Source organism: Podarcis vaucheri (assembly GCF_965113315.1).
Source record: "Podarcis vaucheri genome assembly, chromosome: 5".
NCBI classification, from domain to species: Eukaryota; Metazoa; Chordata; class Lepidosauria; order Squamata; family Lacertidae; genus Podarcis; species Podarcis vaucheri.
Genome location: NC_138763.1, coordinates 26000933 through 26027163, shown reverse-complemented (window position 1 = coordinate 26027163; position 26231 = coordinate 26000933). Strand labels below are relative to the sequence as shown.

Sequence of the window (26231 nt, the reverse complement as noted above, 5' to 3'; positions counted from 1 at the left end):
CTATTTTGTTGAAAGTTGTGGTATATGCACCAGTTGGAAAATGAAGCGGCACGTGCCAGCCCTGAAACATTTGCAGGTACAAATGATATTGAAAGTGGGATCATAAGTTCCCTGATTGGGAGGGCTTTTGGTTGCATGGGTTGCCAAGGGAACAAGTAGGCCAAAATGGCAGCTTGGCCCATGGAATCAGAATTGTAGAGTTGGGACCCCTAGGATCATCTAATTCAACCCCCTGCAGTGTAAGAATCCTGTCCACAGCTGCCTCCAGGTGAGCTCCATGCAGGAACCATATTTCTGCTCATGGTTCAGCTGTGGCTAAGTGTGGAGACATGCCCAACCCCCAAGAAATATTCTCTTTAGGGTTGTACCCTGGATTCAAACCTAGGACTCTTGCATGTGAGACCAGAATTCTTCCACCAAGCTTGGGCTCCTTCTGTAGCCAAATGTGATCTTTTTTTGTTTATCTTACTATACATGTGTGGTTCATTCTCTACAACAGTGGTTAAGAGGGGAAGGTCAGAGACAACAAAAAAGGAGATAAAAAGGCATAACTGCTTAATTTCTAAGATTCAGTAAGCTGCAAAATGTGCAAGTGCTTTTACTCTGCTAGAAAGGTTTCACAGCCCGTTTACTTTTTGTATTTGTCCCACACGAGACAGAAGGTTTCAATTTTAATCTACAAATTTAACCCTCAATCCAATTCTCCAAAGACAGCACCTATTGTACACGTTGAGTACTGGATAGTCTGAAAACAGTCCTCATTACCGAAAGGCTCCATCTCTCTTGAGGCTTCACTTCAGTTTTTAACTAATTTTGTTTTTATATAAGCAAGTCTTCGTCAACTTTGTATAGGTTTATTTGCTGCATTAAAAAAAACCTGCAATTCGTTATTTTTTAAAAAACAGACTTCAGTCCTCGGGGGGGGGGGGGGAGTCCATCTGTCAGTTCCAACTTACTAGCCTTCAAAAATGATTCCCTCTCAATCTACTCCCCTCAGATGAAATTTATGTAAAGTAGCATGCTGACTGCTTACAAGGCCTGTCAATTTACAGTGCCTGACACTAAGAGCCAAAAATATACAGTCACAAATTATATATTACATTTTGAATATATCTGTCTTATGAATATTCCATGATGTAATCCTCTTTGTATGTAGTTGGTGGGGTGGGAAATCTAGCTTAAAATTTTCAGCAAATGTGTCAGGATCTCCGAACACAACTTTTCAAGATGGATCATCTCCAGCAAATGCTCATTTCAAATGGAGGTTGGTAAGCACACAGGTTTGTATATGCTTTTTTTAGCCAGGGTTCTTGCAATGCCAAGTTGTTCGAGCCAAGGTTTCTCTTTAAATGCACTGCAATAGAAGATTTAGATATGATGTCTGTTACTTTTCAAAGAAAAAGCTTTGTCAAAGAAAAAGCAGAGAATAAGTACATATCACACCTAGTTTTAAATATATATAAAAGCAAACAGACAAACCCAAACACCCTGTTTTAAATCAAGGAAACATAAATATGTAGTAATGCTATAGTTGGTTGATGCATTTCCATCTCGTACTATTTTTATTTATGTAGTACTGTAGGTGTACGTAGAGCTTTGCAGATTAACATAAGCAAAATTAGAATTCCTTGCCCCAAAGGGAATGCAATTGGAATTTATCCAGAGGGAGAGATACCAAGGGGAAAAGCGGAAAAAAGAGGCAAGGTGATAAAGGGATAAATGTGAATATTTACATTCAGATGTATTTAGGGTTTGTTTCTGCAAGAGACAAACACAGAGTGATTAAACCAAAGGCTTAATGCTGAGGTGGCTAGTCTGCAGCCCTCCTGGTGTTGTTGGACTACAGCTCCCATCATCCCTGATTGTAGACTGTACTGCTTAGGGCTGATGGGAACTGGAGCCTACATTGCCACAAAACTTACCGAACACAGAATGTGTCTAGGAGCAACCTCCATGCTGTTGGTTTCCTGTGTGCAGGATTCCACCCCATTTCCAACAGGGAAAACATTCAGACATATTAATTCCCCACTTGCAGCTTGAGGTGGCGCAGTTCAGGAACAGTTTTCCTACATGATGTGTTATGAGATGCTCAACTCCCAACTCCCATCAGCCCCAGCCAGCATGACCAATGACCAGGCATGTGGAAGCTGCAGGCAAACAACATCTGGAGGGCCACAGGATCCCCACTCTATACAACTCTAAATACGGTGGTCAGATAGGGACTGATTATCACGTGAAGACTCAGGAAACTTCCATGGCAAACATTAGCCTGTTTCAGCTTCATGCATCATCAAAGAGAGACCATAGCAGTGATCATAGTTTTTACCTTTCGCCTAAGATGGGCACAGGTTATGCTGCAGAAATCTCCAGTCACATAAACTAGGGCAAAACATATAGAATCATAGAATCATAGAGTTGGAAGAGACCACAAGGGCCATTGAGTCCAACCCCCTGCCAAGCAGGAAACACCATCAGAGCACTCCTGACATATGGTTGTCAAGCCTCTGCTTAAAGACCTCCAAAGTAGGAGACTCCACCACTCCTTGGCAGCAAATTCCACTGACGAACAGCTCTTACTGTCAGGAAGTTCTTCCTAATGTTTAGGTGGAATCTTCTTTCTTGTAGTTTGGATCCATTGCTCCGTGTCCGCTTCTCTGGAGCAGCAGAAAACAACCTTTCTCCCTCCTCTATGTGACATCCTTTTATATATTTGAACATGGCTATTATATCACCCCTTAACCTCCTCTTCTCCAGGCTAAACATGCCCAGCTCCCTTAGCCGTTCCTCATAAGGCATCGTTTCCAGGCCTTTGACCATTTTGGTTGCCCTCCTCTGGACACGTTCCAGTTTGTCAGTGTCCTTCTTGAACTGTGGTGCCCAGAACTGGACACAGTACTCCAGGTGAGGTCTGACCAGAGCAGAATACAGTGGCACTATTACTTCCCTTGATCTAGATGCTATACTCCTATTGATGCAGCCCAGAATTGCATTGCTTTTTTAGCTGCCGCGTCACACTGTTGGCTCATGTCAAGTTTGTGGTCAACCAAGGCTCCTAGATCCTTTTCACATGTACTGCTCTCAAGCCAGGTATTCATGGAGGACATTAAATGACTACTAGTCATAATAGCTATATTGCCTCCAGTATCAGAAGCAATATACCTCTGCATAACAATTATTGGTGACCATAGCCAGAAGAGGGCAATTACACTCATGTCATGCTTGTAGACTTCTCATAGGTATATGGTTGTATGCTGGACTAGATGGGCCTTTGGTCTGATCCATCAGGGCTCTGCTATTGCTCTTAACCATTGGCTGCCTAGGAACGTCACAAATCATCTGCTTCTGGCCCTCCTTCCCCTTGCTAATAAAGATCCTTGGGTTGGTCTGGAAAATCCACTGGTGAACGGTATGGCTCTTAAAAGGTCCATCATGGAAATGTAGGTAGATATGTCCTCAGTAAGTAAACAATCCAGGAACTGAAATCACAGTATGATTCTTGCTTGGTTTTAACTCCCTTTGGTTAGTACAAGCCACCGTTCCCAGACTTCAGATGTTATGCAGAAGCCAAAGCACATGATAGTTGGTTCCCAATCAGCCTAACCCAAAACCATGGTTTGGGTCATCATTTGATGCAGATCAGTCTCTTCCATTTTATATGTTGTCTACGCTTATTACCTAGTTCTTTGATTGTTTTATCTCCCTGCAGGGTTTAGCAACTGTCAGCTTACTCAGCAGTTTCCTGTTATTTCCTGCCGTCCTTTAGCTTGTAGCTGCATAAAGGTATTTTTCTTCAGATGGAAACACCAGGGTTACTATTGCTTAAATCATTACCACCACATGGTGGCACTATGCATTCATCAGCGAGAGTCTCACTCTCAAGTCTATCCAAGACACCCTTTTGTAGGAGTCTCCCTCAAATAAATATTACAGCTAATAAAGAAGATTCAGTTACTGCATCTGCACTTCTCTCTTGCATATACAATTAAAAATATATATATATAAGAGAGGGAGATTATGTATTCTATGTTTTTTCTCAGAATAAAGTAGCCTACCCAGACCCTGTCAGATCCAGCTGTCAGGCATTTGTTAAATAAGCTGCAGACTTCATTTACAGTGGTACCTTGGTACTCAAACGCCTTGATTCCCAAACGCCGAAAACCTGGAAGTGTTCTGGTTTTCAAACTTTTTCAGAAGCTGAACATCCACTGCAGTTGTCAGCTATTGTTTCTGGGGCGCCTGCACAAATCAGAAGCTGCGCCTTGGTTTTTGACCATTTTGGAAGTCAAACGGACTTCCGAGACAGATTAAGTTTGGCACTTTTGCTTTTGCTATTTATTTTGCGCTTTTGTTTTTGAGGTTTTTTCAATTAATTTGTTTCTGTGACTGTGTGGAACCCAGTTCAGCTACTGATTGATTGATTGACTGATTGTGTGACTGTGGAAATGGATAAAAGCCCCCCACCCAAACAATGACTATCATCAGTGCAGGTAAGGAAAAAAATAATTTTAATTTTTATCATCTACAATACTGTCTTATTTATTTTATAGTACAGTACATTGATTATTGCTTTTACTTTATGGATCAGTGGTCTCATTAGAGAGTAAAATTCATGTTAAATTGCTGTTTTAGGGGTTGTTTTTAAAAGTCTGGAATTGATTAATCCATTTTGCATTGCTTTCTATGGGAAAGCGTGCCTTGGTTTTGGAACACTTCGGATTTGGAACGGACTTCCGGAACGGATTACGTTTGAGAATCAAGGTACCACTGTATTTAATTATTGTGTTGTTGTTGTTTTTTTAAAAAAAAACTTCAGTCCTGCATTATATCAACTGATTTCAGTGCAGGGTACATACTCCAAAAAATAAGGCCAGGGGTATAGAAGTGAGGCATACCTGAGATGGGGCTGCTCAGGCTACTTTTAACCTACTGCAGGTCCCTCCAGGTGTTCAGACGAACAGGGTTCTCTGTGAGACCTCAAGCCTCTTTTCTCTGAACAGCTTTCCCCAGGATCTGAGTTGGACGAGATCCTGACAGCCCAGCCTTTTCAGTTGTGGTGCCTTAGTTGTAGAACACCCTGCCAAATCAGTTGTATCTGGCCCCCTGTTTTCCCGCTTTTAAGACGATTCTTAATATCAAGCACATTTTATGTTGACAGGTGTTTTTAATTCACTGTCCAGGCTGGCATGTTTTCTCTGCTGGATGCTGTGCTGTTTTTATACTTCACTACTTTATGGTTGATAGTATCTCACTTTTTCTAGTGCTTTTGTTTTATGATTTAGGCCCCAATCTTACAATTATCTATCGAGAAGTATGTCCCATTGTTTCCAATGGGCGATATCCTACTATGACTAATGGCAAGATGGAACTTCTTTCCAGGAAAATTTTTATTTTCTTAAGTTGCCTCGACTGCTGTGCTCACCATAGAAATACAGGTAAATGTTAAATAAAACTGTAAAGAAGATCAGTGCAGTTTGTTACTGGAAAGATACATAGAATTGGGTGAATCGATGGGATAAAATAGCTTGTGGCAGATCAGGAAAATGCATAAAACATATGCCTTTAAAGCACACCTAAAAGGTAAAGGTAAAGGGACCCCTGGCAGTTAAGTCCAGTTGCAAATGCCTCTGGGGTTGCGGCGCTCATCTCGCTTTACAGGCTGAGGGAGCCGGCGTTTGTCCACTTTGCAGTTTTTCTGGGTCATGTGGCCAGCATGACTAAGCCGCTTCTGGCAAAACGGAACACCGACACGAGAGCAGCACATGGAAATGCTGTTTACCTTCCCGCTGGAGCAGTACCTATTTATCTACTTGCACTTTGACATGCTTTTGAACTGCGATTGAGCAACGGGAGCTCACCCCGTCGCGGGGATTTGAACCGCCAACCTTTTGATCGGCAAGCCCAAGGCTCAGTAGTTTAGACCACAGTGCCACCCACATCCTCAAAAGCACACCTAACACACGTTTAAAGAAGATGTTTCACCCAAAGAACCCAAGGGGATTGCATTTTATTAAAGGTGCTGAGAATTATAGCCCTGCAACGGGTAAAGTACAGTTCTCAGGATTCTTTGGGGGGAAGCCATGTACTTTAAAATGTCACTTTTTATTTATTTATATTTTATTCAGTCTTGACGGCGGGGTGGGGGCAGAATTAAAAAGGATACAACACCAATAGTGTGATTAGCTGCTGTCTTTCAGACTGGGGTGTTTCTGGGTGCACTGCCCACCCTTGGTAAGAACAAAGATAAACATACCTGGCTATGGCTAAGCAGTAGATTGCATTCTCCCTCGGTGATCTTCCACTGTGTTCTGAAAAAGACTTGACAGAAGAATTGAGCAGAATTTTTGCATTGGAGATGGAGTAACGAGAAACAGGCTTGACAACAGAGACAGCGGGTAGAGGAACTCTTGCTAAACACATATTTTGGTCCATATTTTCTTCACTGCTAATGTGCAGAATCTTCCTCCTGGCGTTATTTTTCTGTGTCAGTCTGCCCGCATTAGCACTGTTGTATGCATTTGCTACCAGGGGCAATTTGACATTTGTCCCTAGGTACCCCTTTGAAATCGTCAAGCACCAGTCACCCTGCCCGTGCTGGAACTGAGAGTTTGTGTTTGGTAGTTCATAGCGTCTGCGGTCTGTGCCCTTGACTGTGGCCGAATAAAAACTTTTGGAAGTCATTTTGGGCTCTGTGAAACCATCCACAAGGACAATATCCCCAACCCTAGTCCTGAAGACTGATGTCTGCTTGCGCCGCTTCTTCGTACAGATGTTATTTTGAGCCTTAAGCAGCCACAGTTTTAACTTGATGTAGATTTTCATGGGAAGGGAGGAATTAGGGTAAGAAACCACGGACCACATCTTGGTGACTAAATACAGCACACAGTTCTTGTGTCGGTGTTGGATACATAGCTGCAAGGGAGTTTGTCGTGCAGAGTTCTGGCATTCCAGGCATAAGACACTGTAATTGACAAAGGCTTTCAGAACCATGAGCTGGCCTGCTTCAGCAGCTGCATGAACTGGACAACTGGTGACATCTGGCTGGCTGTTTTCGTGACACCATTCTCGATAGGGATGTATGCCAACTGGTTCAGTGGGTTTCACACCCTGTTTCAGGAGCCACGCCAAAAGCTGAAGGTGCCCCAAAAAGGCTGCCATATAAAGAGCTACCCTCTTTTGATATCTGAGAGAGAGAGAGAGAGAACATGAATGAATAGTGAAAAGTAAAACAAGTCCTTTGCAAAAATCATAGTTAGGCACGCAGTAGCGAGAGGATAATGCAACAAGTTTTTTTTAAGTCATGAGTCTGAAAATCCCTGAATAAAAGTAAATAATAATAATATTAACTTATTATTTGTACCCCACCCATCTCGCTGGGTTTTCCCAGCCACTCTGGGCGGCTTCCAACAAAGATTAAAAATACATTAAAATGTCACACATTAAAAACTTCCCTGAACCTTCAGCCTTCAGATGTCTTCTAAATGTCAGGTAGTTGTCTATCTCTTTGACATCTGATCGAAGGGCATTCCACAGGGCGGGTGCCACTACAGAGAAGGCCCTCTGCCTGGTTTCCTGTAGCTTTACTTCTCGCAGTGAGGGAACTGCCAGAAGGCCCTCAGGGCTGGACCTCAGCGTCCGGGCAGATTGCTTCTGACTGCAAAAGGAACTACTCACTAGGGCTGTGCAGATCAAGCTCCATCTAAGGCTGGATCTAGACACACCAAAGAAGTGTTTCACTTTAAAGCATTGTGATTTTAAACAGGGAAAACGGGCAGAGAAAAATGGGACTCTACCTCTCCATCTGGTGGCACAATGTTATATCGCATATACAATGCATATAAAACATTTTTTCTTTACCAGTCTAGCTGAGTACTAGTACTCAGTACTAAGTACCGTATTTTTTGCTCTGTAAGACTCACTTTTCCCCTCCTAAAAAGTAAGGGGAAATGTGTGTGCGTCTTACGGAGCAAATGCAGGCTGCGCAGCTATCACAGAAGCCAGAACAGCAAGAGGGATTGCTACTTTCACTGCAGCGATCCCTCTTGCTGTTCTGGCTTCTGAGATTCAGAATTTTTTTTCTTGTTTTCCTCCTCCAAAAACTTAGGTGCATCTTGTGGTCTGGTGCGTCTTATAGAGCGAAAAATACGGTACTTTGGGGTTTGCATTTTGTTTTTGTTTCTCTCCCTCCATTTGCAATCCATGAAGGGAGGCACCTAATTTGCCTGAAAAGCACCTTTCATAAAGGTGTCAAAGCAAGATTAGAACCTAGGCCAAATAATAAAGTTTTTTTTTTTCTTTAACGGGAGGGGCATTTTGAAACTGACCATCTCGGTCTCAAATGGAAAATCTATTTATAAAGTTAACTATTATTTTAAATTGATTGTACCTGAGCACTGGTTCTTCCTTTGAAAGATAGCGCTGGACCTTGGGCTTGTTTCCTAAGAGACATCCAGTCAGGAATTCTTTCCACCCATCCCAAACATCCAGGTGAAGTGTTGTGCCTGCCAACAGAAAGTTCCAGTTCTCTGCTCTGCTTTTAGCTTTTTCATGAAAATTTTAAAATCTCACATATTATAACAGACTTTTCACAAGGTCATTTGTTGGTGGGAACTGTTGTTAGATGCCATCACAACCGAAGTGTCCTATCTGAATTCTATACAGTTCTGCTTTCCCCAACCTGCAAGTCCTCCAGATGCTTTGAACTACAACTCCCATCAGCCCCAGCCAGCATAGCCAATGGGAGCTTTAGTCCAAACATTGAGAGAGCAACAGGTTGGGAAACGCTAATACCGTATTGGCCTGAATATAAGCTGTATCCAAATATAAGCCGCACCTTTAAAATTCAAGGGGGGGGGGAGAGACAATACCCAAATATAAGCCACTCCCTTAAAATCCCGCATGCACTCACACCCATTCCGTTTTACCGTATGTCTGTTTCAGCAGCAATATCGTAAAAGCCAATTTTTGTAAGATTGTGAACTTAAGCCGCACTTTAACTTTTCAGAGTCGGAATTTGGAAAAAAAGTGAGGCTTATATTCGGGTCAGTATGGTATATTCTTTGTTTTAGTTTGGATTTCTTAGTACAGAAAGTATTGATCTGATGTATAGAGATCTTTCCTGTAGTCTGCTTAGTTCATGAGGGTTCTGGAAGGTTTCTTTCTGTGTCAAAGAAACAAGCAGAAGTTTCTTGTTTAGGTTATTCCTTCAGAGAAGTTGAGCACAGCTGGCTTAAACTGGCTCTCTTATCTCTTTCTGTCATGGTCATGCTGACTATACAGTGGTGCCTCGCAAGACAAAAAGAATCCGTTCTGTGATTCTCTTCATCTAGCGGTTTTTTTCGTCTTGCGAAGCAAGCCCATTGACGGATTAGCGGATTAGCGCTATTAGCGGCTTTTAGCGGCTTATCTGCTGATCGGATCAGCTGATAAGTGGCTTAGCGGCTTAGAAAAAGGGGGGGAGGAAAAAAAACCAGCAGGAACTCGCAAGACATTGCGAAGCAAGCCCATAGGAAATTTGTTTTGCGAAGCACCTCCAAAACGGAAAACTCTTTCGTCTAGCGAGTTTTCCGTCTTGCGAGGCATTCGTCTTGCGGGGCACCACTGTAAAAGTAGGGCAAGAAGAAGCCTGGGCTTCACTTTCTCTTTCTAGCTCTCTTCTGTCTAGTGTAGTGTTATGTATATAGTATGCTTAGTGTGAAGGTTTAGACTTATTATAAGTTCTTGTAAATTTAAGTTAAGTCTGCTGCAACTGGATTTCTTATGAACAGCGCCAATCCTGAATGTATTGGATTTGTGATGATTATGCTCATTTGCCTTCAGTAGCAGTAAAGCTCTGCTGGATGAAATATTAATTGCCTCTGGTCTATTTTTGGGAATCCTGCAAGTTGTTACTCTACTAACTATACAATGGAATCTACTCTGGATCATAGCTGTCAATTTTTCCCTTTTTTAAAGGGAAATCCCCTTATTCCGAATAGGATTCCTCGCAAGAAAAGGGAAAAGTTGACAGCTGTGCTCTGGATCAATACTGAGTTGAATTCCATGACACTTGTACATCTTGCGGCCTGTTCATGTGCAGGTTTCTGTGGAAGTAAATACAGTGGTACCTCGGGTTACATACGCTTCAGGTTACAGACTCTGCTAACCCAGAAATAGTGCTTCAGGTTAAGAACTTTGCTTCAGGATGAGAACAGAAATCGTGCTCCGGCGGCACGGTGGCAGCAGGAGGCCCCATTAGCTAAAGTGGTGCTTCAGGTTAAGAACAGTTTCAGGTTAAGAACGACCTCCGGGGACTTCCGGGGTTGGCGCGATCCGAAAATGGCGGATTCCCTCCGAGCTCTGGAGGGAATCGGCTCAGTGGAGGATGGGTCTTTGCCGTGCTGGCGACACGGGGACCCTTAAAAACCGCAGGCGCGGAAGCCTGCGGACTGAAGACTCGGTGGGCGCCTAAAGCGCCCCCCCTGATTCACGAAGAGCCTTTTTAAAGGCTACGGAGGGGATACAGGGGGTGGCGTGGCGCTGAGAGTCGATCGCTACCTCTGCTGAGTGAAGCCGCGAGCCATGATTGGAGAGCGCTGACTTCCTTCCTTGAAATTTGGACTGAAAAGAAGAACCCGTGAGTAAATTGGAATTGGATTTTAAGAATTTTCCCTTTTGAATTTGAGACGATCGGGGGGTGTGCTAAAAGGAAGTCCGCACCCCCCCCTTGCAGACGATCTAGAGCAACGATATAAGAACTAAGCTGGAGAGCCTACCCTGTAAAGGGTGAGTTTAAAAAGACAGTAACTTCCAAGATTCGGATAACTAATTTTGAGCAGGAGAGTGGAGTGTTGGAAGTTTCTTCTTTTGCTGTAAACAACCCCCCTCCCGGGCCCGGGAGCGTCCTGTTTTGGAGCCTGTGTAAGAGGAGCAGAGTTTGACAGCTGTCAAAGCTGTCAAACAGACAGTTTATAGTGAAAAATTGCTACTTAAGATCCCTTTGGATTAAAAGGAGTTACAATTGAACTAAAATTGTTGGAAACAAAGAAACAATAATAAGACAGAGGATTGTTGGAGAAAAGAACACTAAGTAACCAGATTCCCTCTAGGGGGAATTCTGTGGAATTACAATGGCTGTGGATGGAAAGATACTGGGGGAAATCGAAAGGATGTTTTATTTGGTGGGAATCTTACAGGAGCAGACCTCAGCTATGAGCAAACAATTGATGACCTTGACTTCTGAAACAAGCAGTTCTGCTGAATGTAATGAGGACCTGAATGAGAAAGAATCCACAGCTGAACCTGAAATGATAATTAAAGAAGAGGAAGAGACAAAACAAGAAAGAGAAAAAGTGAAGCTGGAAATCACTAACCAGAAGCTGACACCTGCAGAATATAAACAAGGAGACTATTGGATTAAATCTACTACAAATCTACGAAAGAAGCAGAAGAAGAAAGTGGAGGCCCTGGGAGTTTATGAAATCCAGAAACTTAAAATAAAGAAATATAATTGGGGCCTCCACACAGACTCTGACTTTGACTATTTTCTGGATTCATGCCTTGCGGAAATTCTTCAGCAGCTGTTTTCAAATATGGGAAGAAACTATGGATTGATTGTGATAGAACTCTTTCGAGATTCGATGACTGACATAAAGGATTACCAACAAGACCGGCGGAGAGGGACTGAAAGAGATTTGAGAGCCTCGGACGTGAGGAACCCAGGCTAAGAACTGTTATTTTGGACATGTTTCGGGAAGGGACGCAAATCGGGGATGGGAGGGAGGGAAGGATCTAATTTTAACAACACTCAAGACCATGGGGTTTAGTTAAAAAGATTATTATTCAAGACAAAATGGGAAATCGATGGAAGGGAACTGGGGTCCAACTTAGAAAAAATTTATTTTTGTTTATTTTTTGATAAAAGGACTAATATTAAGATGGATAAGAAATGCCAATTTGCTGACATAAATTTGGGACTAGGGATGCAAGGGAGGAGGTGGGGGGAAGTCAGGGACTAGGGTCAGAAAATAAGATTTTCTGAAATTATACATGTTTGTTGTTTTTTGTGTTTGTTTTTGTGTTTGTCTTTGTTTATATAAAATGTGAAAACCCAATAAAAATTAAAAAAAAAAAAAGAACGACCTCCGGAACGAATTAAGTACTTAACCCGAGGTACCACTGTATGTTTAATGGCTTCTCTGCTGAGCTTACAATGGCATACATTCCAAAATTATTGGAGGGCAAAGCAGGACACCCCTGCCCCCACCATCCCACCTGTCCCACCTTTGTACTCCTTCGCTCGCTCACCAACCCAATCTTGCCGCTACCTGCCCAAGCCATCTCTGCTCTCCTTTGCTCACGCTGCTCCTACTCCCTGCCCTCCTCCCTTGGCCTGCCACCTTTTCCTCCTTTGCCAGCACTGCAGATGTACTTCCGGAAACTGGCTTCCAGAAGTGTCAGGTCAGAAGAAGTGAGAAGAGCAGAGACGTGCAGGGGAAAAGGTGGGCTTTGCTTCTGGGTTGTTGTTTTTTTGGCCCCGTGCTCTGGTGACTCGCATCACAGCATGGAAGCAAAAAATACACCAATGTTTTGGTCCTGCACTCTGGCACGGCCAGAGCATGGGACTGGGACATCCAGGATTGGGATCAGAAGCCAGGAAGGCTTCTATCAATCTGGAATGCACTGCTTAAAATGGGATAGTTGAGTGGTATGCACTGGACTGTAGCCTTACACCCTCGTTTTTACGGGAACGCCTCTATTGGTATGCCCCGCAGAGGACCTTAAGGTCCATGAATAATCATAGTTTAGAGGTCCCAGGCCCTAAGGAAGTCAGATTATCCTCCACCAGGGCCAGGGCCTTCTCAGTGATGGCTCCGACCTGGTTTAATGCTCTGTCCCAGGAGACCAGGGCCCTGCAGGATTTAACTTCCTTCCGCAGGGCCTGTAAGACAGAGCTATTCCATCTGGATTTCAATTTGAACTTAGCCTGATCTTTTATTCCCCTTCCTTCCCTCCCCCTCCCCTTTTTATGAAGATTACCCACTCTGGGATCCCACAGCTAATTCTCCACATGTCTCCTTGCTGGCCCAAATAGGACTAATTTAGCCAGCTAGCGTTTATGGGATGGATTTCCCCCCAGCTAACGTTTATGGGATGGATTTCCCCCCTAAATAGATTTTTGAATTCTGAATTTATTGTTATTCACGTTTTATACTGTATTTTATGCTTTTTTTGTTGCATTAATTGCTGTATTTTTTGCTATAAGACTCACTTTGTCCCTCCTAAAAAGTAAGGGGAAATGTGTGTGCGTCTTATGGAGCGAATGCAGGCTGCACAGCTATCACAGAAGCCAGAACAGCAAGAGGGATTGCTGCTTTCACTGCGCAGCGATCCCTCTTGCTGTTCTGGCTTCTGAGATTCAGAATATATTTTTCTTGTTTTCCTCCTCCAAAAACTAGGTGCGTCTTGTGGTCTGGTGCATCTTATAGAGCAAAAAATACGGTAAGTGTTTTAAATTTGTTGTTAGCTGCCCTGAGCCTGGTTTTTTGAACCGGGAAGGGCGGGGTATAAATAAAAATTATTATTATTATTATTATTATTATTATTATTATTATTATTATTATTACTATTTATTAATTCTATACATATATCTTTGCTCAGAATTACACCTCGAGTTCAGTGGGCTTCACAGCCTGGTAAGTAAGCATAGGCTTGCAGCCTTACTCTATGACTGTACTTATTTTGCTTTTCTATGAGGCAAACCAGTGTATCAACAATGCTTCCTTTTAAGTCTTTTTTTGGAGTGGGGAGGTCTTGGTCGTTTCATAGGCTACTTAGATATAGATTGCTTACTACAAAGTGTTGTTGTTTTTTAATGTGCAAATTGCAGCAGCAATATCTCTGAACAAAGGCTGAATTATCTGACTGCATGGTTCTAAAAAGTTAAACTTAACTAGCTTTTTATCAGCTTTCTTCGTTTTAACATTTCCAAATACTCTATATCACTTGCAGATGTTAAGAAGGCACTCGTGGGAAGGCCCAATAATATTGCAAAATATGGTGTTGTCCAACATACACAAAAAAATATTTTTATTCTAGGAAACAGTCCAAAATGATACCTATTTCTTAAGTTCAGATATTTCTAGAAAAGTCTGGAGAGCTATGTTATCAACATGGGAGTAGATAAAAAGCCACAAACAGTCTTAATACCTATATCTAACTGATAATCACTCAAGGTATTGCAGTCGTACATCTCTCTGCCCTCTGGCGTCCTGAGACAATAAATGCTGTTTGGAAAGCCGCACTTCAGGGTTACCAGGCTTTTGAGCTGGGAAACCTTTAACCCCAGGAGATAAATCTTCCCCATGATGGGCACTTTTTCACGAGTGACAGCATTGTAAACATAGAAAACTGGCTTATCTTCTTCCTGGAAAGGAAACCCAACAATGAGATCAATATTCCAATGGTAATATCCTTTGTAAAATTGTGTTTATAGCCCATGTAGAATTCTGACTATAAGACATGCAGGCATCCATTCCCAATGCATAGAATGTGGTCTTGTGGATGATGCTATAGCCCACAATAGCAACAATCAGTTTTGTTTTAAAATTCAATTTAATTTACTATCTCTACAGTGGGGAGATACAGGAAGATATGAAGACCTAGCACTGTCCTATATACAAAGAGCTGGATCTGAATTCCAGATCAGCCTAGTTACAACTTAGCGCAAGTCCTTCTTTTGCAACCTTCATTCCCATCTGTGAAATAGGAATAACCACTGCCCTATCTCACAAAGTAGAGGTGTTCAGAGAGAAAACAAAACAGGACTTGGAGAACACTTGTCACAATTAAAGGTCCTGTTGAATGGAAATAATGGTTTCCAATATAGGATTTCCAGGCCAAGAGAACAATGTCTGGCTATGTTTCTCCATCTCTGTAGATGCCCCAATATGAGCACAGTCCTTTTTTCAGTTCAATTCTGTTTACTCCAACTGAGATCAGAGGATTGCATTCCTAGGTAGCTGGGCAGAGAATTGCGGCTCTCATTGTTCTATGCTTTGTTCTCATCTTCAGTGATATTAGTAATGCTGTGCCAGGAACAATAAAAATTCTGGCAAACTAACTCTCGAACTGAGAACACAAAGTGACCTGGGATAAATTGTTTCAGGATTCTCAAACCACAGCCAAGCTGAATTCAGAAATTCTCTCTGTTTGCATATCAGCTTCAAAGGGGGGGGGGGCGGGCGGGCGGAATAGCTCTGGGCATTGGGGGAAATCTAAATGGCGGATTTCAAGTCACCTGGTACTGATTCAGGGCACTGCTGCTGCCGCCACCACCACCACCAGGTAAGTCCACCTGCTGTCACTAAGGGCCCCTTCCAACTTTGCCAAGAAGCTGGCTGTCCTCAAGCCCAGAGCTAGTACTGCAGCCAGCCAGCCCATTAGCACCTGAGATTTGTGTTTCTGGGACTTACCCTACTCTTGTGACTGTAAGATGTTTCAACTGCTTTTTAATTCTCAATTTTTACATTGTTCTAAGTAGCTCTGGGACCTGCTGGTGAAGGGTGGGTGACAGGTAACAATAGCAATAATAGCAACAACACCCTGCTCCTCTGCCTCCCTTAGGGCAAAACTAGCATCCTGCTGGATGCAGCAGGTAGGGGCAAAGAGGAACTGTGTGTGAGGCAGAGCATCCTTTCACATCTCACAGGCATTGACAGCCAGGCAAGGAGCTGTGCTTTCTATCAATTATGTACAGATCTCTCTTTTCCCAGTTTCCATTTTTCTGAAGAACTACAGAATGTGATAAGATACGGGATACTAAGGAATACGGAATATTCAAGGTTTTGCATTCTAAAAGAGAGCCTTGAAATCTTTCAAAGGCTGTGCTCATACCATACATCCAAATCACAGGACTCCCCCCCCCAAAGAATCCTGGGAACTGTAGTGCTGGGAATGATAGCTCTGCGAAAAGTAAACTACAGTCACCATGATTCTTTGCAGGAACTGAAGTGTATGGTGTGTGTGTTGTGCAGTCAAAGTTCCTTAAAAATCAGTGTGAGGCTAAAGTCTGTGTACATGTGGCATTTTATTCTAGAATCAGTGGAGACTGAGTATTCCCCTCACCCCACACAATCAAGATCTGTTGCGTATTTTCCTGCCCCCGGAAAGCATGCATTGAGAAACTGGTTTCATTCCAAAAGGTCACCATAGATTAGCCCACACAGTGTTCTTTTGAAAACAAGTGTCGACAGCCCTGGCAACAGGGTGTGTATACATAGCTGCCCAATGACATAGTCGGTGGGCATCTAACTAGGTCACAATCGCCACCTCCTTCCCCTTTCACCTAGGACATGTGTAGGGAGGACTAGGTGTGGATAATAACCCAATCAAAGAGAGGATTTTCAAAGGAATATCAAGAAACCACACCCATGCTTGTGGATGGCACAATCCAGATTGAAAGCAAAACGCTGAGGATAAGCATGTACAATTCCAGATAGAAAAGGCATATTTTTGTGCTACAAACACCTTGTTGTGTACTCAGCCTAAGGTTTAACTCTCCTTGCATTAGCGCTTTCCTGCCATTTTCTGAAGGTGACTGCATCTCATTGGAAGATCAGGTGCTTTTTGATTCCTGCTGTGTGATCCTAGCCCAAGATCTATAATTTAGCGAGGAAATCGGCATGCATGGAGACTTTCTGTGCTAATTAGGCAGCCTAGGTTCGTTTGTTTTAAAACCGTACTATACCTTAACAACACATTTGATGGTCGAAGAAACTGATATGCCCACATCAGCAAGTATCCAGCTGTCCTTTAACACTGCTCCTGCATAAATTAGCTCCAAATACCGCCTGCCTTGCTTATCTTCTGAGAGAGGAACGTGAAAATAATCCTTAAAGGGGGGGGGAATAATTATTTTAGAGCAAGTCGTAAACACTTACATCCAGGGCAAATAACCTGTTAGCATTCAAGTCAATACCCACCACTGAAGGAGCTACAGGGAAGGCCTATTGCTAAGTGCAAAGTACCGTATTTTTTTGCACCTGACCATAGGACGCACCTTGTTTTAGAGGGGAAGAACAAGAAAAAAAAATTCTCCCCCTCTCTGCTCAGCGCCCCTTCAGCGAAGTGGCAGGAGAAACAGAGCCCCTTCCATTTCTCTTCCCGCTTGGCTGAAGGGGCGCTGCCCAGCTCTCCCTCTCTGCTGAAGCCGGGAGAGTCTTGAGTCAAGACTCTCCTGGCTTCAGCGAAAGGAACCTGAAGCCTCCGGAGCGCAGCAGGAACTCGCGCTGTGCTTCGAAGGCTTCAGGTGGCTATCCCTGAAGCCTGGAGAGCGAGAGGGGTCGGTGCGCACCGACCCCTCATGCTCTCCAGGCTTCAGCGAAAGCAACGCAAAGCCTCCGGAGTGTGGACAGAGCGCTCCCTCTGCACTTCGGAGGCTTCGTGTTGCTATCGCTGAAGCCAAGGAGCCTGCATTCGCGCCATAGGATGCACACACATTTCCCCTTAATTTTTGGAGGGGGGAAAGTGCATCCTATAGAGCGAAAAATACGGTACCTTTCCCAGGCTCAGTTCCTGGCATCTGTCTAAAAAAATCAGAGGCTCACTGACAGTCAGTGTAGACAAAGGGCTGGGGAACTTTTTCAGCCTGAGGGCCACCTTCCCTGGCAGGCAACTTTCCGGGGGCCGCACTGCAGCAGTGGGCAGGGCGAGAGGCAGAATTGGGTGGAGCCATGGGTGTGCCTTGGACCTTTGTACAGCAGACTTGCATCCCAACCCTGCAAAAGTCTCTATGCATTCATCCACATGCATATCCTCCATCCAGGCAAACAAAGGGTTGCCACAGCCCTGAGGGCCAGACAGAAAGGTCTGGAGGAACACAGTTGGTTGCCAGACCCGAGGTTCTCCACCTTGGTGTAGATGATGCTGAGCTAAATGGACCACTGGTGTGGTTCAGTATAATGCCAGGTTCCTATTATAATGGGAATTCATTGTTTATGTGGATCCCACCCCCTCACCATCCTTGCCTCATTCGCAGCTATGTGGACTAACCCACATAGCATTTGGTGATGACTTGTTGCTTCAGTACAGGAGGCAGGGCCTGAGTCCAGTATTAGAGATTGTAAGGCAGTGTTTTCCAAACTTGGGTCCCCAGCTCTTTATTGAACTACAATTCCCATCATCCCTGACCACTGGTCCTGCTGGCTAGGGATGATGGGAGTTGTAGTCCAAAACCAGCAGGAGATCCAAGTTTGAGAAACACTGGTGTAAGGGGTCCCATTGCAGTAGGGGGACACTTAGTGTGGGGTGGACAGCCGGCAACCTTCCCGACCCCAGTGGACTCCAACTCCCATCAGCCCCAGCTAGCATGGTCAACAGTCAGTGGAGATGGTAGTTGTAGCCCGATAACATCTGGGAGGCCACAAGCTACTTATCCCAACTCAGTGCCAGATCCTGTGCTCTGTTTACCACGACCAGGTTCTCTCATGCTGTTCTTCGTGGCTTGAGGTTATAATAGGCTTTAAAATATATCTCTCTATCTCAGTTTTATTTCCCTGATGGAGAACAAGAGTCCTTTTGAATTCACTGGGATATACTTGCTAGTAAACATTCATACTATTGGACCGTAAACGTGTTTGGGTTGCAATCCTATGCACACTTGCTTGAGGATAAGTGCCTCAATAATTCATATTGAACTGTATTTTTATTTTGTGTTGTTTCATATCGACTTACAGTGCACTGGAGTGAATCTGAAGCCCCCCTCAAATGTGTTTGGTGGTTGTGCCAAAATACATAAATCCTTGTACACAAATTTAAACTTTCTCTTTTGCATACTGCAACTGGAAGGGTTTAGCTGAACCTTACAAGACAGCAAAGCACTTAGTTATTTAAGTTTGTCTACTCAGCTTTCATCACTCAAAGAGACTATACTAACCATCTCTCGTGAAAATATATGCAGATTCAAAACTACCTAGTGAAGCTGAGGTCACATTCACACCATATATTTAATGCACATCTAGAGCACATAACTTCTTCCAAAAAGAATTATGGGAACTGTAGTTAACCCCTCAGGAACAAATTCCCAGCACCCTTAAAAACTACAGTTCCCAATATTTTAAAGTCATGTGCTTTAAATGTATGGTGTATATGCAGCCCTAATCAGATGGATTAAAATGTAAAATATTATACTCTAATATAAAAACGGATAATATAAATTTAAACCAGACTCTTGAAATGAAATACAACGAAGACAATTCCATTAAATTTGAACTCTCTTTTTTTTTAAAAGAACCCAGCGCGTAGGAAGACGTTCCTTAGAAGTTTCACTTTGGCAATGAATATTATCTGATTCAGATTCTCACAAGCACTTAAAATCGAATTAATAGAGAACGAAGCAACTTGGCCAAGCCCTTACCTTTATCATCAGTTTTAGATCTTTCACTGTGTTCTCTGATGAAATGTCGAAGGATTCCCAAAGTCCTTCAAAAGCGATGAAAATCCTCATTTTTGGGGGGGGGGGAAGCTTTTTAGAAACGCCTCCAACGTCTTTCTACTCCATCAAATTCCATGTCAGATGCAAATCTTATCTCCGCACTGGAGGCAAAAGAAAAAAACTATTTAAAGCAGGCTGTAAACATCCAAGCAAAATGTGCACATCCCACCCTGCCCCCGCCTCCCAAAAGCTAAAAGGCAGCCTGGAAAACCCAGGCTCAAGCAGGCAGTGTAGACCCTGCAGGAAACAATGAGCGGAATTTGTTTCCCAGGCTGCACTGAACAGCAAAAAAAAAAAGTTCCCTTTTCCAACCCGTAAACTTAATTAAACCAGCAAACCACGTATTGATCAAGGCATGTGCATGCATGTTCCAAGCTAATCACACCCGTCGTATTTACTTAACAAGCACTTCTCAAACCACAGAGCGCCAGAACATAAGTGAGTCTGGTGTTTATTTTATTGCTTATGGTAAGCTTTGCACTTTCTGTAAATAAATCTAATCTCAGCACTCATGTTACCATAACAACTTTATAAGCAAGCTCCACCAGTTTGGATCAGAAGCCAACTGTACTCTCCCCCCCCCCCAACAAGGATCAGACAGCTTAATAGCTTGAAACTATAGTTACCGTATTTTTCGCTCTATAGGACACACTTGTTTCCCTCCAAAAATTAAGGGGAAATGTGTGTGCGTCCTATTGAGCCTATGCAGGCTCCTTGGCTTCAGCGATAGCAACGTGAAGCCTCCGAAGCGCAGAGGGAAAGCTCCCCTCGCACTCCGGAGGCTTTGCGTTGCTTTCACTGAAGCCGCCTGAAGCCCCCGGAGTGCAGCGGGAACTCCCGCTGCGCTCCAGGGGCTTCAGGCGGCTATCCGCAAGCCTTCGGAGCACAGCAGGAGTTCCCGCTGCGCTCCGAAGGCTTGCGGATAGCCGCCTGAAGCCTGGAGAGCGAGAGGGGGTCGGTGCACACCGGTCCCTCTTGCTCTCCAGACTTCGCTTCGCTGGAGAGGCACTGCACAGTCTTCCCTCTCCGTGCAGGGCCCCTTCAGCGAAGCGGGAGGAGAAATGGAAGGGGCTCAGTTTCTCCTGCTGCTTCGCTGAAGGGGCGCTGGGCAGAGAGGGGGAGAGGTTTTTTTCCCTGTTCTCCCCCTCCTATGGTCCGGTGTGTCCTATAGAACGAAAAATACAGTATCTGAAAAGCAAGTGCATGAGAACTGGGTAAAGAACCATTTAATATCCCTGTGTTATTTCATATGCTTTCAAGCTTGGGAAAGGCATGCATGTTTGTTTGTTTAGTCATCTCCGACTCTTTGTGATCCCATGGACCAGAGGACGCCAGACACTCCTGTCTTCCACTGCTTCTTGCAGTTTGGTCAGACTCATGTTTGTAGCTTCGAGAACACTGTCCAACCAACTTGTCCTCTGTCGTCCCCTTCTCCTTGTGCCCTCCATCTTTCCCAACATCAGGGTCTTTTCCAGGGAGTCTTCTCTTCTCATGAGGTGGCCAAAGTATTGGAGCCTTAGCTTCAGAATCTGTCCTTCCAGTGGACACTCAGGGCTGATTTCCTTCAGACTGGATAGGTTTGATCTTCTTGCAGTCCATGGGACTCTCAAGAGTCTCCTCCAGCACCAGAATTCAAAAGCATCAATTCTTCGGCGATCAGCCTTCTTTATGGTCCAGCTCTCACTTCCATACATCACTTATGGCACCATAAAGACTTACAAATCTTTTGTGGCAGAAGCTTTCATGGACCAGAGCCCACCATTTGGTGTGTGACATGTTATCCCTAGTTGGATGCTTGCAGATGCACTTATGAGAATAGAGGTGGGAAATGTTTTCTTCTCCGTGTGCCCTCAGAAGGCCACTCAAAGGAGACGCAGAGGTATCTGCATGAGAATGGGCTTTCTTTAGTGGAGCCCTTCACCCTGTCTGTGGCATGCTCTCTCCAGGGAGAAGCACCTGGTGCCATTCTAAGACCTTTTTGCTTACTCAGGCTTCCGGTCATTAGGCTAACTCCGATGGTGGCACCCGTCTTTTTGTGGGGTAGGAAGGACATGTTCTTATTAATGTCATAGAATCATAGAATCATAGAGTTGGAATAGACCACAAGGGCCATCGAGTCCAACCCCCTGCCAAGCAGGAAACACCATTAGAGCACTCCTGACATATGGTTGTCAAGCCTCTGCTTAAAGACCTCCAAAGGAGGAGACTCCACCACACTCCTTGGCAGCAAATTCCACTGTCGAACAGCTCTTACTGTCAGGAAGTTCTTCCTAATGTTTAGGTGGAATCTTCTTTCTTGTAGTTTGGATCCATTGCTCCGTGTCCACTTCTCTGGAGCAGCAGAAAACAACCTTTCTCCCTCCTCTATGTGACATCCTTTTATATATTTGAACATGGCTATCATATCACCCCTTAACCTCCTCTTCTCCAGGCTAAACATGCCCAGCTCCCTTAGCCGTTCCTCATAAGGCATCGTTTCCAGGCCTTTGACCATTTTGGTTGCCCTCCTCTGGACACGTTCCAGTTTGTCAGTGTCCTTCTAGATCAGCATTTTATGTACAGTGGTACCTCGGGTTAAGTACTTAATTCATTCCGGAGGTCCGTACTTAACCTGAAACTGTTCTTAACCTGAAGCACCACTTTAGCTAATGGGGCCTCCCGCTGCCACCAGAGCACAATTTCTGTTCTCATCCTGAAGCAAAGTTCTTAACCTGAAGCAATATTTCTGGGTTAGCGGAGTCTGTAACCTGAAGCGTATGTAACCTGAAGCGTATGTACGGTAACCCGAGGTACCACTGTATTTTGTATTGTTCATTACTTTAATTTCTTTCTGGTTTTAAATTGCTTTTATTTGTTGCATGTTATCCTGTCAAGTCACTTTGAGACTTTTTTTGGTACAAAGTGACTGGTAACTGTAATAAATCAGTGTCATCGTCATATGGCCAAATGACAATGGAATTCAAGAGGCATGCATATGTTTAAATTTTAAATGTATAAAATATAATCAGAGCCAATTGAAATGCTTGACAACTTGTCTGTATACCAGGACTCTTAGTTGGTTTTGCTGCAACAGGCAACAGAGCAAATCCTCTGTTTTGTATCTTAAACTGAAAATATTTTTGTGGCTAACAATTCCTGCAATAGTAAGCTAGCTGATAACTTCGAGAGCAGCCTTCCTCCACCTGCTGTCTAATGTTCCTTTTGTATTGCAGTAAGTTGTTGTGTTATGGAATTTGGCTTTTTGATCACTCCATGTTCTGCTAAATTTTAAATGGCAGGAAAAACTGTATGCCGATATTCTGACCCAAATTTAATCAATGCAACATTCCAGCATTTTTCTGAGCCAATGGGGTTGCCATTGGATTTTTGTCTAGTAACAGTTAGCACAGAAATGAGCAATGCACATTCACTAGATGCCAGTAGATTCCCAGAGGCGGCTTTTATTTGTCTGAAAAATCATGTGAAATGTGAATATGAACAGGTAAGGAAACATTGTGAAGGTGGAATAAAATGCCATCTGAACACAGACACACACACACCACAGATACGACACATTTTGTTACGAGGCCCTATTTGTTTGTTTTTATGTTTTTTTAACAGATGGGCCACTGAGAATATTGCCTTTCCATACACACACACACACACACACTATATGCCACGGCGTTTCTCCTTTTCTAGGACTGAATTCAGATCTTCTACATTCAAGCATAGTACTCTTTCGCTATTAAAGTTCTGCCCAATGTAGGTTTTGCCTCCAAGAACCGAATCAGAAAATGTAAATGTTGTACTGACACACCTCTATGCCGAAAACCTATGTAACAATCAAGGAGTAGTCAGATAACCATCACACAACTTTGTTATCACTGTCAGGATCAATAACAGCCTACATCTGTCACCTGTTAGTCTCTTTCTGCGTTTCCTGGTGGTGCAAGAATCGGGCCCTAACCACACAGTCACACCCTGAATCACCAATGGCATTTAAAATGTCATCAGGCTGGTTTGCACAGGTTTGCTTTATCATCTGACGACTGTAACACCAAGTGAGAACTTCTATGCATACTACTACTTTCTTTACCAAAACTGAACAATCACTTAAAGATGTCGATGGGCAGCACCAATATATCCAACAGAATTATAAATTGCTGTCATACCAAGCTCAATGTCTTGAATGGGGAAAATGCTTTGGCAAAAACAGAAAACACATCTGCTCACACAAGGCTGGCTTCCCTATTTTCACCAATCCACCTGTCTACTGCTGCCTCCGCACCACTTTGCATAATGTACCAGAAGATCTCCCCCTCCCGCAACATCAACTTTTTAGTGAGTGCTGTAGCTCAAGGGGCTTAGTGTAAATTTTGAGGCTTCAACTTTTGGAGACAGAAACACGCTTTGCTTGCCGAAGAATACCTCTGGATACAAGCCACCCTATCTGCATAATGTAAAGCCCTTTTCAACTGAGCTGTTGCTTTTCTATGAAATCAGTTCACACCACGGGAAAGTCAGAGGACTAAGGAGTGATATGGTAATAACAATGGCATGTGATCTTTTACTCAGAATGTACTTCAACTGTTCTGCAGTCACACGGCAACTGGTAACTGGAGCAGAGTTATATCTGGCAGTGAAAGAGGAAGGAAGCTCCCTTCCTTGATTCAAGCAATAGATGGGGCAAAGCCGGTCTTCCCCTTCCCGTGGTGTGAACTGATTTCATTAGGAACAGCTGCGTTGAAAAGGGCCTCACATTATGCAGATATAGTGGCTTGTATCCAGAGGTATTTTTCTGCAAGTGAAATGCTGAGCAACCCCTTGCGCTTCAACTTGAGCATCTACATTGCTATGTTACATGTGAGGAGACCAGGTTGGTTTGCAAGTAGCTACTACAGGCAAAATAGAATTAAAAAAAAATATTATTATTTTCCTGGTGCAACATTTTGTCACTTCCATTTGTCTTCTTACTGTCTTTTATTATTAATAAGCTTCATTAAATTGGTCTTGGGTGCATTTGTATCAGCCTCAAAGGGTTATTTTAAACTTTTGTTTGCCTAGACTATTTGGGAGCCATTTTGGGATGGGGGAAAGCTAAGGTAAGCTATATGCTCTCTGGTCTCCAAAGTATGTACTGTACCTTGGATCCCCAGAAATCACTCCTGTCTAAGGGTGAGAGAGAACCTAAGGAAGTTTAGTAACAGCTTGCCTAATAGCCTCTTGTATGACTGGTAGGCATGGAAAGAAAAGAAGAAAAAGTCATTTATCCCCTCCTGCTACATTTCGTACATCATTTCTAAGGGCTTCATATGGAAAAGTGCTAGCATGAGAATCACAGACTATTCTTGCGTAACTTCAGAGTAGACATCAAATGTTATTCAGTCAAATCTACATCCAACTGGGGTGGATGTAGATGTATAATAGAAGTCTTAATTTTGCAGCATCTTTTCTCTCTTTCCTACTCCCAAACCACACGGAGCTTCTTTCCTTTTGCTTCCCACCTTGCACAATATGTGTATCTTCCATCTTGCAGAGATCTGTTTCCTCTTATGGCTTGTTTTCCTTTATATTATTAGCGCTCAGCTTTTTCCCCCGGCACAAAACTCTACCAGTACTCCCATCCCTTATTCGGCACTTCAAGCATCTTCAACAATTGCCTCTCACTTATTTGCTTTGTCACGAAAGGTGTGTCTTTCTTTCTTTCTTTCTTTCTTTGCATCTTAAGCCACCTTTTCCCACCTGCAAGAAGGGCTTCCATCCCATGCATTGTCGAGGGACCAGCGTGGCTTCCTGATGGTTGTCTTCATGAGGGCAAAACCACTCTGCACATGCTCAAAGGCTCTGCTGTCGCTTGCAACTGGTTCATTCCAGCACATAATATCGTATATAGAACAAATGACCTCAGTAAATTTATGCCATCATTTTGCTTTAATACAGGCTCCTGAGAATAGCTGTCAATTTTTTTTAAGGGAAATTCCCTTATTCCGAATAGGCTTCCTCGCAAGAAAAGGGAAAAGTTGACAGCTACGCTCCTTAGGCCACCCGCCCTCACCCCCACTTCGCCTTCTGCAAGGACCAGCCACCGCATCCTCCCTCCTCCTCCTCCCTCCTCCCTGTGGGCCCCGCCCCCTCCGGCGGCCGTCACGTGCGAGCATCCGTGCGCAAAACACCGTCCGCCCCCCTGCGACGGGCATCCGGGAGCGGCCAATCCCCGCCGCCCGCTTCTCCCTCTCCGCCTATGCGTGGGCGCGTTCTCCGCCCGGGGCGGGATTTCCGCCGCTGCTTCGTCTGAGGGGTCGAGAGAGAGGGGTCTTTAGACTATGGATTCCGCCTGAAACTCTTCCCTCGCTGGGCAAACCCCGCTCGCCCCTCGCCGGCTTCTGCCTCCGGATTCCGGGTAAGCGAGAGGCGGGCGTCGCCGCCGCCACTGCCGGGCTGAGAGGAAGCGGGCGCCGGAGGCTCGGGGCTCTGCCGGCTCCGGCGTCTGCTGCGCGGGGTCGTTCGGAGAGCCCAACGGACCCTCTCGCCCTTCGCGGGACTTTGCCGCCTTCCCCCCCCCTCACCTACCTGATCCACCGAGAGCCCGCTTTCGCGAGGGGGGAAAAAGAAACGCGTCATACGCGCACGTCTGAATGGGGCGAAGGGCGGGCGCGTGTTGACAACCCAGGAATCGGGAGGAGCCAAGTTGGCAAGTTGCACTTCACTTTTTAAGGCCTTAGTTTCAACTTCTCGTTTCTCTCCTCTCTTTTTTTTGCGCTTTGGGTCGAAACTCGCGCAACGC

General features: G+C 44.2%; 2 protein-coding genes across 6 annotated transcripts in view; one reads left to right on the top strand and one right to left on the bottom strand.

Annotated features, from left to right (window-relative positions):
• Window positions 1-568: 568 nt before the first annotated feature.
• ANKUB1 (ankyrin repeat and ubiquitin domain containing 1) lies at window positions 569-26136 on the bottom strand. 5 transcript variants are annotated; one of them, XM_082224304.1, is made up of 7 exons: window positions 26018-26136; window positions 19391-19569; window positions 16724-16867; window positions 14185-14401; window positions 8384-8537; window positions 6251-7180; window positions 569-1354 (listed from the first exon to the last, which is right to left on the bottom strand). In XM_082224304.1, exons 2-7 carry the CDS (start codon window positions 19478-19480, stop codon window positions 1255-1257), a joined length of 1635 nt encoding a protein of 544 aa, XP_082080430.1. In that variant the 5' UTR covers window positions 19481-19569; window positions 26018-26136; the 3' UTR covers window positions 569-1254. The 5 variants fall into 5 exon arrangements, with proteins under 5 accessions (XP_082080430.1, XP_082080429.1, XP_082080428.1 ...); XM_082224303.1 differs by lacking the exon at window positions 26018-26136 and adding an exon at window positions 25190-25513; XM_082224302.1 differs by lacking the exon at window positions 26018-26136 and having other exon boundaries at window positions 19391-19982.
• RNF13 (ring finger protein 13) overlaps window positions 25690-26231 on the top strand; it is a 48984-nt gene continuing 48442 nt past the window's right edge. The window contains exon 1 of the mRNA XM_082224526.1: window positions 25690-25847. The gene's annotated coding sequence lies outside the window, so the exon portion shown is untranslated. The remainder of the gene's footprint in view (window positions 25848-26231) is intronic.